General features: G+C 41.3%; 1 protein-coding gene across 5 annotated transcripts in view; it reads right to left on the reverse strand.

Annotated features, from left to right (window-relative positions):
• Positions 1 to 3,091: 3,091 nt before the first annotated feature.
• Positions 3,092 to 13,015, reverse strand: part of NOL4 (nucleolar protein 4) — a 190,299-nt gene continuing 180,375 nt past the window's right edge. For all 5 annotated transcript variants that reach the window (XM_048286256.1, XM_048286255.1, XM_048286257.1 and 2 more), the window contains 2 exons: positions 10,642 to 10,722; positions 3,092 to 5,039 (listed from right to left, as the gene is read on the reverse strand). In XM_048286256.1, coding sequence (XP_048142213.1) covers positions 4,846 to 5,039; positions 10,642 to 10,722 — 275 coding nt within the window. In that variant the 3' untranslated portion in view covers positions 3,092 to 4,845. The remainder of the gene's footprint in view (positions 5,040 to 10,641; positions 10,723 to 13,015) is intronic.

Raw genomic sequence — 13,015 nt, forward strand, 5'->3', positions numbered from 1 at the left:
GTAGTCATTGCTTTGGGATCAGCTGGGCATCACATCTCCTGGTGGGAAGTGGTGAGGGATTCCCTCTGCATCCCTTTTTCTTTCCTCACTTACTCAGCTTGACCCAGTTTTTTCCCTCACTTTTGCCTTTTGGATTTTTTCCCTGTGCCACTGAGGGGAGGGAGTGAGGGTGGGTGGGGACTTACCTGCCAGCAAGGGATAATCCACCACAGCCTTAAGCTGTTGTAGGCCATGAACATGCATTTAGAAATCCTTACTATAGACTTGCTCTATTCTTCTGGTCTGCTCTATCTGACACATCTTTAGCTGTTTTACACATTATCAGATACAGAACACAAGGCTGCAAACAACTGATCTTGTCCAGCACCGGCATTTTATATTCTTACATATTTAATCCAGTAACCACCTGTCTGACATTGCTTGATTTCTACCATTATTTCACAATTCTTTTTCACATGCTGGTGTTTTTCAATAGTGGGTAGAGTCCGGATTAGATCCTGACTTCAGGCTCTACCAAGATCAGCTTTGCTTTATATAGAAAAACGTATGTTTTCCTTATGAATGCCTGACAAGCCTATCAAAGACAGATTCAGAGGAGCTTCAACAAATTTGTGGGGAGTCTTTTAACACAGTGCTAGGCACTTCAGAGAAATGAATTTTTTCCTCATTTTCAATGGAGTTTTACCAACAAAACCTACCTCCACCTACACTGTATTCAGACCATTACAGCAAGAATATCCAGTCACTTTAGTGTAACTCTGTTTTCCAGTTAGTTTTATAGTCACAGTCACATACATGTTCACCTGATTTCCCTCACTCAGAAAATTCCTTCTCCATACAAGATGGGCAGCTTTAGAACTGTCAAATACTTGCTTACCTCTGTATACTCGTTCTGTAGCTTCTGATACTCCCCATGGCTGGTATGGTGGTGTTCTCCTTCAACGACAGGCAGCAAGGTCCCAATCTGGGTAAAAACTTTTGACTCCAGATGTCTTGTTACTGTGTTCTGACTCCAGTTTCCCAGCAGGCATTGAAAGCAGTAAACCAGTCTGATTAGCTGATAAGCTGGTCGGATTGTCCACTCTCACAACCCAAAGTTGCTTCTAAAGGTATTACCCACAGCTGCCTGCCCTGACAACCAAAAATACCCTGGAAATCAGGGAGAGGAAAATGGATGACTGACTTGTCTTCCCAGTGTGTGTGTAAGCCTAAAGAGACTCAACATACCCAGACCTTGGTCAGGTTTGGTACTTAACCCTGTAGGGAAGTTTAGGGACAATATGAGATTTTCCCACCATCCCTCCCTGCCCAGCAACCCCTTGAAGACTAAAGGTCTGACAGGCCCACTCACAAAGAAACTCCAGGAAAGTTGGGAAGATGTGAGGCTGTCTCAAGAAAGACCAGCACCTGCCAGTCTGCACTGATGAAGTTCTGTAGTGAGACATCCACCAACTTGAAACATTAGTTTAATAAAGATATTGGTTATAAGGATAATACTTTTCTGAAGGCAGCCTTAAGCAGTCATACTCAGTGGACACACCCATGCTGGTAGAAAATGGCCTTATCCTAACAGCAATATTTGGGCTGAGGTAATCAGGCCATTGTAACAAAAGATGTGGATAAGAGAAAGAAATAATCCTGAGGTTACTGCTGGGTGCCTGAGTAAGATATTCTCCCTTGTGCTTTTACTGCCTTAGCAGGTACAAAGCAGACACAGAGTAGGTGGGTCTGAGACCTGGATTCAAGAGGACAAATTTAGTTGCAATTCTTGGATGTAGATTGGCATGCACAAAAGTGGACAGAGATTTATGGTCTCTCCTTCACAGGTTGGGTCTGAATTTCAGTATCCTCTTATAAGAGGAAGTTAAAACTATAGTTGAATCTGTGATTGCTCCAAAGAAGAGATTAATAAACCCAGTACTTAGAGATGGAAACAACTCTAGAATAAAAACTCTCATCAGTCTGCTGGAATTTGGCATAGACAAACCACTTGAGGACACAGTTATTGTTAAGTATCTGTATGACACTTTAGAGAAGAACATCAATTGCTCCTACAATTGAAGAAGACCCTAAATACTCCAGAAGAGGCACCCAGAAGAAGATGATGTGTGTAGAAGACATATTGTAGAAGACATACTTGAAGAACTATCAAAGTAGGCTGGGAATGGAGCAGGAAAAAGGTGGGACTAATCATGGGCCTTGAAGGTTGTATGGTGACCCCTACCTTTTCTACTTCTCCCTCAAAAGAAGGAGTAATTGAGGGACAAGAAAGAGGAGTCAGAGGATAGAACAATGAATTAAATCTCTTACCTCCTCATCCTCTAGCTTCTTGTCCTTACCTGGATTTAGCAAAAGAGCTTGAAAAGTGGTTAGGCTGCTCAGCTGAGAAGGATTCCTGGCTGGCAAACAGCCTCTTGGACAAACTGCTGGTTGCTGCTTATTTGGCAGTGTGAGGCACACTGCCCTGCACAACAGGACCAAGGAAACTTGGAAACCTAGGCATAGCTGCCACTCTTGTCTGTGGAAGATGTATGCCAGAGATTTCTTTGGGTGAGGCCCAGACAGTGATGTGGCACAAGGTACCTGCTTCATCCCCTCCTGCAGGAGACCGGAGAGGGTGCAGATATATGAAAGTGGAAGAGAGGAAAAAGGCTCTTGGCTCTGGATGGGCTTTTGAATTCCTGGTGAGACAAAAGCTGAGGCAACCCCACATCCAGGACAGAGACGAGTCATAGGCTTTCCGGGCCATGGGGAGATGATGTTAGGAACAAATGCACCTCCCAAGTGATGGGCAACAACAACTGGTAAGGATTTGCAACAATATTCTCATATCCAAGAATAGGGGCCTCTAAAAAGACATCCAATGATTTTTTAAGAACAAATATAGAGTGGCAAAATTGTGTTCCCTCCAGCCACCTTTAAATTATATATGCTACTGACTGAATCCTACTGGATTTACTCAGTAATTTTGAGAAATGATGTATGAGGGCCTGCATGAATCGGACTGCAAGGCCCTTTTCCCTGTTTAAAGGCCATAATAATTATAGCTTTAAGTGCTATTTGATTTAAATGTTATAATGTTTCACAATCATGTATTTAAACACAGAAATCTGTTTATTTACCCAAACAAAACAGAGGAAATGATTCCAGCCCTCAGGTTTTGAATTTTCATTTAAATATGTGAACATCAGTCCACAACTTAGAGATGTTTGTGTATCTATGTACCTCCAAAATACTCATATTTCATAGGCTTTTTCACATTAATATTCACCAACAGTATCACAAAAGTTCTTTTTCTTTTACATAACTGTAAGCAACAGTAATTCTAGAAACACTAGAGAAAAAAAAGCATAGCAATGTCCACAGTTACAAGAAAAAGTGCACATTACTTGGTCACAATCACAGTCATTACTTGGAAAACTATATGTAACAAGTAGATATAAAATATCACTGATGCCTTAAACTCATTGTCAAAAACGGAATTACATAAAATTTTGTACATGAAATAAGGCAAATTTAGGAATGCACAAGAAACTTGTTATTCAACAAAAGCTAAACAACAGAACAGATAGTACAATAAGCATAAACTAAAGTACTTTTTTCTATATACTTAAAAAGAAGCCTGCCATAGTGCACAAAGAAAACACCATTAATGTGTAATTAATATTATAAAATAAGAAATAGAGGGGTTGGGAAGAGTGGGGAAGGTAAGAGAAGAGTTTTATTATAGTTGCAGCTGCATCCACTTACAGTTTTGTACAGGTTTTAGCTAGGCCTGGGAATTATACAAATTATGCCAGAAGTGTCAATGACCTTCCTTAGTAAGAATTTTGTTTAAATTAAGGAAAAAAAATAAATACACACAAGAGTGCAAATTTTCAGATTGTCACTTGCAACCTCTTAACATTCATCATCTACATCCAATCACAACTAGAGGGACTTGTATAAGACAGCAGCAGTGATCATGGAGTCAGATGAGCTCACCGTAAGAAATCAATTCATCTTTTTTTTTTCTCAACGATATGTCTTTTTTAAAAAACGCTCAACTCTTTATTAATTGCTAATAAAGCTGCAATATATTACAGAATGGAGTTGAGAATGGCATGAATGCAGGAAATGCATACTTCCTTTGGAAGGTATACCATAGATGACAATTTACAGTACACAGGGGAGGAATTATCCAGCATCAAGTTACTCGTTGTAGAAAGAATATGAAGTTGGGGAGAAGGGCACAGCCAGGGGTTCGAGAGAGGAAGGGGGGACTTAAAATAGCTCCTCAAAACATTTTCAGGACCAGTGAAAAAGTTTACCAAAGTAAAAATGAAAAATCTTGAATGAAAACAAAAATCTTTTGTTTTGTTTTTTATAAAAATTACATTTTTTTAAAATACAAGATCCTTTTAATTGCAATTGTGCCCTGTAGCAACAGGACATTTGGCAATGTTTTGCCATATACTGCAGCTTTAAGTCCAATGAGTCAGTATCACATTCCACTAATATTGCACTTGGATCTTGAACCACTTGTTTTAAAAAACCATCACAGCATCTTCTGTTTCCTCCACTTGTTAGAATGAGTTAATTTCTAGCCACTTTTTCGATATTTATGCTGACATACTAAAACGAAAGCAATAGGCTGGACACAGTAAAGTACCTCAGAAATACCAGAGGTCGAAGTTCACTTGAAGCACCTTAACACATCACTTTATGGATCAAGAACAGTGTGGCATTATGGTAATTAACTCTCCTAAAAGACTGTGCAGTAACTGAAGTGTGTGCTCTGGGAAATCAAAATGTCATTAGTGGAAATTCTGAGATAAGACCAGGCCGGTGTGAAGGTCACATGACTCAGTTCTGCTGCAAAATAAGGTTTTCCAGTTCATCTGCAGAGCGCAATAAAAACGCGGCTGATTCTCGGTACCCTGCCACAAGCTGCCTCACTGCGTTTATTTCAGTCGGACTCAGCTGGGGTCTGGAGCTGGAACTACTGGAGGATCCGGAGCTGGTTGCTAACTGCCTCTTCATACTGAGATCTGTTGGACCTGCAGACAGCAAAGGGAAAGAAAAGATGCTTCAGATCTGCTGCCAGAGACATTTCACAGCTTTGTAGATACAAATGCAGAGTAGTAAGATCTGCTCTCAGCTGAGTGCAAGTAGCAGAAATAAGCAGTAACTGTCCTGTTACCAGTCGCCTCGACAGGAACCACAGCAATTTATATTTATGTATCACAGACCCCACTTACGGAACATGAGGGGCAAGTCCACTGCCAGCTGAAAATTACCCTCCGGGGGCATATCCCAACAGTCTGAGCCACTTGTACCCCAAACCCTGCCCTGGGATCTGATGATGGTGATCAGGCAGAAGGTTCATCTCCCCCCAGCCTCCCCTCAGCTCCAGCTGCCATCATAGACTTCATGGCAATATGCACACTTGCAATTTTTATCACAGAAAATCCAACTTATGTTCTCTAGATAGCTGTTTTCACATTTTGTGCTTCAATCAGCATGTGGCCAGATTGTGAATCCCTTGCAGACATAGATAAATGGTCATCCACATGACTTGCCTGACGCTGTCTGATCACTTACATAAATAGCTGCTCATGAATGAGATTAGGCTGGTGACAATCTGGCTGCCACAGTGAGGAGCACACTATCGTCTGTGAGGGCTGCATACAGCTGGCAGTACTTTGCAAGGATCTTGTAAGGCCGGAACACTGACAAGAGATTCTGCAGCAATCACCATGCTGTTGTATTGGCAGCTCACGCCAATATCCTTTGCACTTTCCTTCAAAGAATATTCTCAAGACCACGGATACTTCATATGGAAGACAGCATTCCTGAGGGCAGTCTGCAGGTTACTGTGATGGACAAAACACCTGCCACCATGAACTTTGGCTTTGTAGGGAAATTCCCTGGCCATTTGATCAGTTATTAACTGGCTAAGATGCATGGTGCTTTAATGAAATGCTTGCATTTTCCACTTAACACATTTTTTTTCTTCCCGAAGTGTAAATTTGGACAGGTAGAATAGGACTGAAGACTTTTTTGAACACGTATAGAAGGATACAGATAGCAAGTATACCTATCAAACAGTATATTTTGTCCAAAATCTGAGAAATACTGCTCATTTCTTTTGACAGTATAGCAAATCTATATTTCTGTCAGGCAGAAGATCAGACTAGCCTGATCCTAATCTTAATACTCCCCTGGAAATTGGGATCAAGCTATCCAAAGCAATGTATCTTGCTTTCCTATGAGAAAAATGTCACTCTTCAATTTGATCAGAGCAATGTATGCCAATGCCAAGGCTTTCCAGAAAAGACTGGAATAATTTTAAAATTCAGCATATTCAGCGGTATAACACAGAACACATTAATTCATACTCTGGAGGTTCTCCTAAATAATCCCACTGAAATCATAAGATCCAAAACCAGACTCACAATCGTAAGCACTAATGGAAAGAGATGTCTGATTTCCAGAAGCTAAAGATCTGGTCATAAATCTAATTTTTTTTTCTTTCTTATTTGTCTGTGCAGAGGTACAGCTGAGACCACAAAAAATGTGGAGATAGCCATGTCCGCACACTCACTGAAGTTAATGAAAAAGCTCCCCTTGACCGAATGAAAGCAGAGCTGAGACTATGAAAAGAAACTACTCAAACAGAAAGGGTCCTATTAGATCTGATTTCCTACTACACAACTAGCATGAGCAGCACTTAGCCTTACAGCTTGTATTATCTGGTTTTACAGTAGCACAAATGAACTGACTTTTAAATGACTTCCAGTGTACAAAGGATAAAATAAGCACAATTAGCTCAGTGAATTTTTTTCGGTGTGACCGTACACTGCAGGAAAATGATGACAGTATGAAGAAGCTCAGAGGATATTTTTAAGTAAAATCTTAACCCAGTGCAGAGAAGAATGGTATACCAATCATAAAGCCAGTTGGGCTGAATGGCTGTAAGAAGCCATTAAAGTCATCTATATTTATTGAGGCAGTAGTGAAAAAGCTGCCACTGACATATTGTGCTCCACATGAACCTACTTTAACTTTTATGTTCTTTCCTTGACTTTCATTCATGTCACTGCCAAAAACACACACACACACACAAACAATATCTGGCAGAACAGAATTCTGCAGCAGAGCACATCATTTTATGAAATGTAACTGAAGGGCTTTTCTCATTTGTAATCCAGATTTTAAGTGACGTAATAGGATACCAGTTTATGCCATTCATAAGTAAAATATACATGGAAATGTGCTTGGTCATACCTCTCAGGTTTTCCTTACACAAACTGATGGTGCAAAGCACTGCTCTGAAAGGAAAACTAGAAGACCATGTCCATCATGCACAAACCAGTCTAAGTCCTCACAAGTCTATGGGATCTAAAGCTTACCTACGACAGCCCAAGCTTTATATCTGGCAGAACACCCCACTCAGAGATTAGTCCCAGGATGTGTTATATCAGTCTCAGCTTTAATAGCTATGATAGACACTCACTGGCAGTAATAAAGATTCACAACAGTTGGCCATGCTGCTAAATACTAAAATGCTATAACTTAATTGTAGCTTCATCAGTCATATCTGGCCATTCAGAAACTAAGGAATAAGTGCAACCTGTAAGTGCATTCTTACACTGTAGATATTTCCCATGTAATTTTATGCAAATCAGCTATTGACACATGGAAACCTAAACCCTAATCATACCTACCATATCTCTTTAACCAGACAAATAAATCACAGCTATTCTGAAGGCTTAAAATAGCTGGTTAAGGACGCTTCATATACATCTATCTCCAGAAGCCATCACTACAGGTTACTAATCTGGAAAGAGCTGAACAGCTTCACCATCATGTCTTTTATTAACTATCTTTACTATTTCTTTAGTGTATTTAACATTATTTATTAAGCTGCCAGTCCTCACAGGAACAAGAAAGTATATACTTGTAAAGAGGGAAATCTGAATATTTTTGCAGTGAATTTTAAAGTGTTAGGTTCCTCCAAGATGTTACTGCACATTTTAGCATGCTGCTTCCTATTCTGGAGTACGTCAGGACCATTAAAAAACTTGATTGCAAACATTATCAGGTTCCACAACGTCTGTTGAGCAAGCAAAGATTAAGCATATATCACAGAGATTAAGACAGGAGACTTATTTCCATTTCTTTCTTTCTCTTAGTGCATATTGCCATAACACGAAATTGTCACCTTCCATGTTTTTATAACAGTACAACATTCTCACAAGCAGTGGGTTAAACAAATTGCTGAGACAAATTTTTTCTTTTACACTTTTTCAGAAGACTGAAGTATTGTTCCTCTGCCTCTTGTTGAGACCACCTGATTGACACTTTAACACGGGAATACTTTTGATTTACCACCTCTGTCCAGTTACATTGACCTAATTTCCTCTGTGAGGTGCAACTGTTTTGTTGGAACGACATCAAGCTCAATATGAAAACTCTAAAAACCCACTCTTCGTGTGCTAGACAAACATTTATCCAATTAGCAGCTAGAAATGTCTGCCACTAAATACACTGTGGAACAAATGGCTTTTCTGTGAATTACAAGACTTTAATGGAACTAGTTATTGCCTCATGCACTACTCATTACCAACATGATTTATATCAAATTCCAAAATATGGGTCAGATGTAGACGTGCTGATACTGATTGCTTAGACCCTATCAACTGTCTCAGCAAAATTCCCTTAAGAATTGTATGTTGTCACTGGGTAGCTACCAATCTTATAAGTAGCAACTGCTGAAAGAATAATAAATGTGTCAGTGACTCTCAAAATGGTTATCACTATTGTAGATAACAATATAGAGTAAAAAATAATTTTTAAAAGCTTTATGTGCTGAAGCATCTATGCTTCTACATTTTCATTAATAGTTAAGCAACCTTTTCATCAGTGATAATGCAAAAAGCAGTGGCACTTATTTAGAGAAAAATACATTTGCCCATGTTTTGAAATCTGTTGTGTGTATCTTTCTATTGCACCTATTCTGTTTTTTCCCCATGAGTGGCTTTAGAGGAGAGGTTGGACTATATTCTTGTATACTCCAATAAAACTAAATAGAAAAAAAAAATCAAAGTATGCTACCTTTTATTTCCAAATCAGATGTATTTCTTGTAATAAGAATGCTTTATTGTGATATTATGCATCTGCCAATGCTTCTTTTCTTCCTGCCTTCAAACACAGAGCAGATGTGCCTAACAATATTGTTTCAAGTGCCAGGAGAAATCAAGAAAACAGGGGCTGATGAATTGGACCTTTTAAGCTTCTTTCTCCCTTCTACACCTCTCCCTCTGGAAGACACATCTTCCGCTACTTTAGACAGCAGAAAAAAATGCTGTCTTGCCTGAGGAAAGTCATATGAAAACACAGAAATACCTACAGACATCATTCATTTTCAACGATCAGGAAACACAGTGGTCTGTGATTAAATGATTATGTGAGATCCTTCCTATCCACCACAGGAGATTAATTATGTGGTGTATACCTGTGTTGCTTTAACAGTTGTCGCCTCAGCTTTGCGCAGAGGTAGGAAGGTAATACACTTCCACAGACATTCCATTTCCATCCCTATGGTGGCAACGGACCAGTACTCGCATGTGCCACGTATCTGACAATTATAAGAGGATGAGGAAGGAGAAAGAGGAATGTGGGGAAGATCTTAACACAAAATTCAGCCAGCATTTTACAGCAAGAAGTCCCCACCTTTGCCAAAATATAGGTTAAACCATTTAACTTCTCCCAACCCCATCTTTAGTTTTCTTTAAACTGGATTAAACACACTGTCTCAGGTTCCTAACTCTATCACTCTTGATCTGTTTCTTCATGCTCCAAGCTCCATCTGTGTTAGAGACAAACTGTGTTCTCTTTCCCCTCTCTCCACTTTGATGTCACCAGGGTAGCACTGAGAACACAAAAGACTGTGCAAGAGTAGAGGTATAAAGAAGACCTGGAGAGAGCAACCACAGCAAAAACCCCATTCAACCCCTACATCCTGGCTAGCCAACCTGTGAGTAACTCACTCAGCATTTTAAAAACTAGCTACATATTGGATACTCTCATCTGTTGTTTTTTTCCCCTAGTTTGTCACCAAGAAGTCTCTATCAATCATGAAAGGGCCAAGATTTTACAGCAGGTTACCACTTGACCAAATTTTTGGATGTGGAAAAGAGGCACCTTGCCACATGCCTTCCATGTACTTCCCTACTTCCCTTCCATGAACAAGTGGACAAGAGTGCTCAGCACTCCTCTCCCTGCCGCAGAGCAGCACGGGCAGGCTGATCCCTGCAGGTCAGCAGCACCTGCTCTGGGAGACTCCCCCAGCTACTCCATTGGCTTCAGCAGCACTGGACCGTCTGAAGGACCAGGAGGCAGAAGGACCAGGAGGGCTGACTGGCACATGGGTAAGAGGCCTGCCTAAAGCAGGGAACAGCTGGGAGGGCATAGCCTCTGGAAGGGAGCAGCAGGGAGGGGTGAGCAATGTGGTGGAAGTCCAGCAGCTACCAGCTGGGCTATTAGGCCATCATGGTCTGCAGGCCTGCCAATTGGAGAGGAGGCTGAAAGAGAAGCCTGCCAGGGCTCAGGATTTGCTGTGGTGTGAACGTATTGGGATTCAGACGAAGAACTCACCTGAGCTGGAAGGGGACTGGACGTTCGTGGTGCCTGGAATGCAGTGCTGAGTTGTGGCTGTGGTGGAGGTAGGCTGCAGATCTGTGGAGAGAAATAGAGACACACCATCTTACTGTGACACAAGGGCATGTCCTGCATGGCCAGCCTGATATTGAGTCTGAAACACCCTCTTTTTACACACACAAAAGGAATTGACCGGCATTTCTGCCTAGAAAACTGGACAATGATGCAGAAGAAACAGTCCCAAATCACCTCCAGGAAACCCAGCTATGGCAGCAGAAACACATTCCACACCTCTTTGAGAAAATGGACTTCAGAAAATGATGCAGCTGCAAAGACCATGATTCCAAGGAGTCCAGCATGACTTCAGAGAGTGCTGACAGTCATCAGGAGAGGGCAGGTAGCACCGGACTGAAATACACAGGGAGACAAGCCGGTCCCACTCTGTCAGGAGAGGCTCAGGTTACATGCAGGGACTTCAACAGCTCCTGGTGGTATCAAGAGATTTTGCTTGCAACATTATCTCCTGTCCTCACCCTCCTGCCCTCAAGCTGGCCATTTTTCCAAGCTCCGTCCAGGAGTGATAGAGGGGGGCCAGCTGAAGCCTTTGTGGCTGGCTAAGAGCTGACAGGCAAATTTGTTTACATTCACTGAGCTATTCCACCTTGGAGGTTCTCCATTCAGTTCCGTAACAGGAACTGCATTAGCCTTAAAAAAAGAGAGCTGTTGAAATACACCCTTCTCAAAGAGCAGCTCTCCTTTACCATCTAAAAGAATCAAACACAGCATGACCAAACGCTTCCCCCCAGCCCATCCAGCCCATGTACAGGCTGACACAGACTCTGTCAACCCTCAGATTGCTTGGTGAATGTTTCCAGCCAAGCTGGATTGGCCTAAAAAGTTTAAAAGGAGGGGGAAAAAACACCTTGGCGCTGTAAAACCGAGCCTTTTCCTTCTGTGCTTTTTTCCCAGCCCATAATAAAGGAGGGGTCATTGCACAAGCTGCTGCATTCTGTTTGCTCATATTGAGCAGTTTCATGAAGGCTTGCCCCATGCAGTTGTGTGAGGAGCTAATTATGGCTCTGTAATTAGCCATGTGGAAGGACAGACCTCCCCATGTGGAGGGAAGCACTGCAACAGCAGGCACAGAGAGGTCCCTGAGCCTGAGCCACCAAACAGTTGGGCGAACAGACAGCTAAGTCTCTAAGGTCAGAGTAGGGATGAACTTTATACAGAGGAAATAACCAAATTAAATGAGTCACAGAATACAAAATACATGCATCAGTTGGAATACCAGACAGAGAGTTAATTGGACTTTAATTATAATATTACTGTGGGGGAAGGTCCAGAAATAGGTAATCAAGCAGTGAATTTTAGATAGCTACGGCAGCTATCGCACCTTCTTTTTCTTCTGTTTTAGCAGATACACAAAACCAGACAGAATTTGCTTATACACACATTCTGACAGAGGTGTGTATTTATTTTTACACTAGGAGAACATCTGTAAACGTGACAGGAAAATTTGGTGGGTTACTATATTGAAAAGGAGTTGCATTTTTAAATTAGTTGTTAGCTCCTGAACACAATTTGCAAGTAAATATCCTGTTCTCCAAAGAAGTAATTCATTAACCATTTTAACAGCCTTGCATATGTTTGGAACATGAGTCCTGGAAACAGCATAATGATTGCAAACAACTGTCCTATGAGGTCTGTCAGGACAGGTCATCCCTGTCAATTTCAACTCCAACCACTCCTCTTGTCTATCAACAGACATTTCAGAGAGGACTGACAGATCTCAAGGAACTGGCCTCCAAGTCCTCCAACTTGTCCTGGGGGGAAATCAGCTGCCAGAGCCAGAGCAATTTACCCTTAATATCCAAGACATAATTAGTTTGGTTACTGTTTGGTTTTGTGTCAGTGAGACTAAGAAATGGATGGAGTTGCCTTTCCACAACTTTCCTGATCTTCCTGAAATGGCTAGTGGGTCACAAACCACCAACTTAACTAGACTGTCAGCATCAACTGGTTTCCAAGTCCTGGCATACAAAGACTTTTGGTTCATGGAGCTTATGTACTTTGGCTCCTGTAGGATCCCTGTGGAGAAGACGGACACCTTCGCACAAACTTCCAACTGTGAACAACCATATGGGAGAGGTGCAGTGGCTTACTGGTCCTTCAGAGTAAAAGGACATACAGACAAAATTGACCAGTGCAAGTGGGGAAAGGCAAGGAAGAAGAATTGTTTGAGCATATGTCTGTACGCAAACCTATCTTGAGCTTTAACTGTGAAAAAACACTGGAGTCCTCTATGTTAAAAGCATAAAGAAAATGTGGCTTCTAATCAGAAAGCAAGACTAATTTATGGTGTTTAATT

The sequence above is a fragment of the Corvus hawaiiensis genome, chromosome 26 (assembly GCF_020740725.1).
Source record: "Corvus hawaiiensis isolate bCorHaw1 chromosome 26, bCorHaw1.pri.cur, whole genome shotgun sequence".
Lineage (NCBI taxonomy): Eukaryota > Metazoa > Chordata > Aves > Passeriformes > Corvidae > Corvus > Corvus hawaiiensis.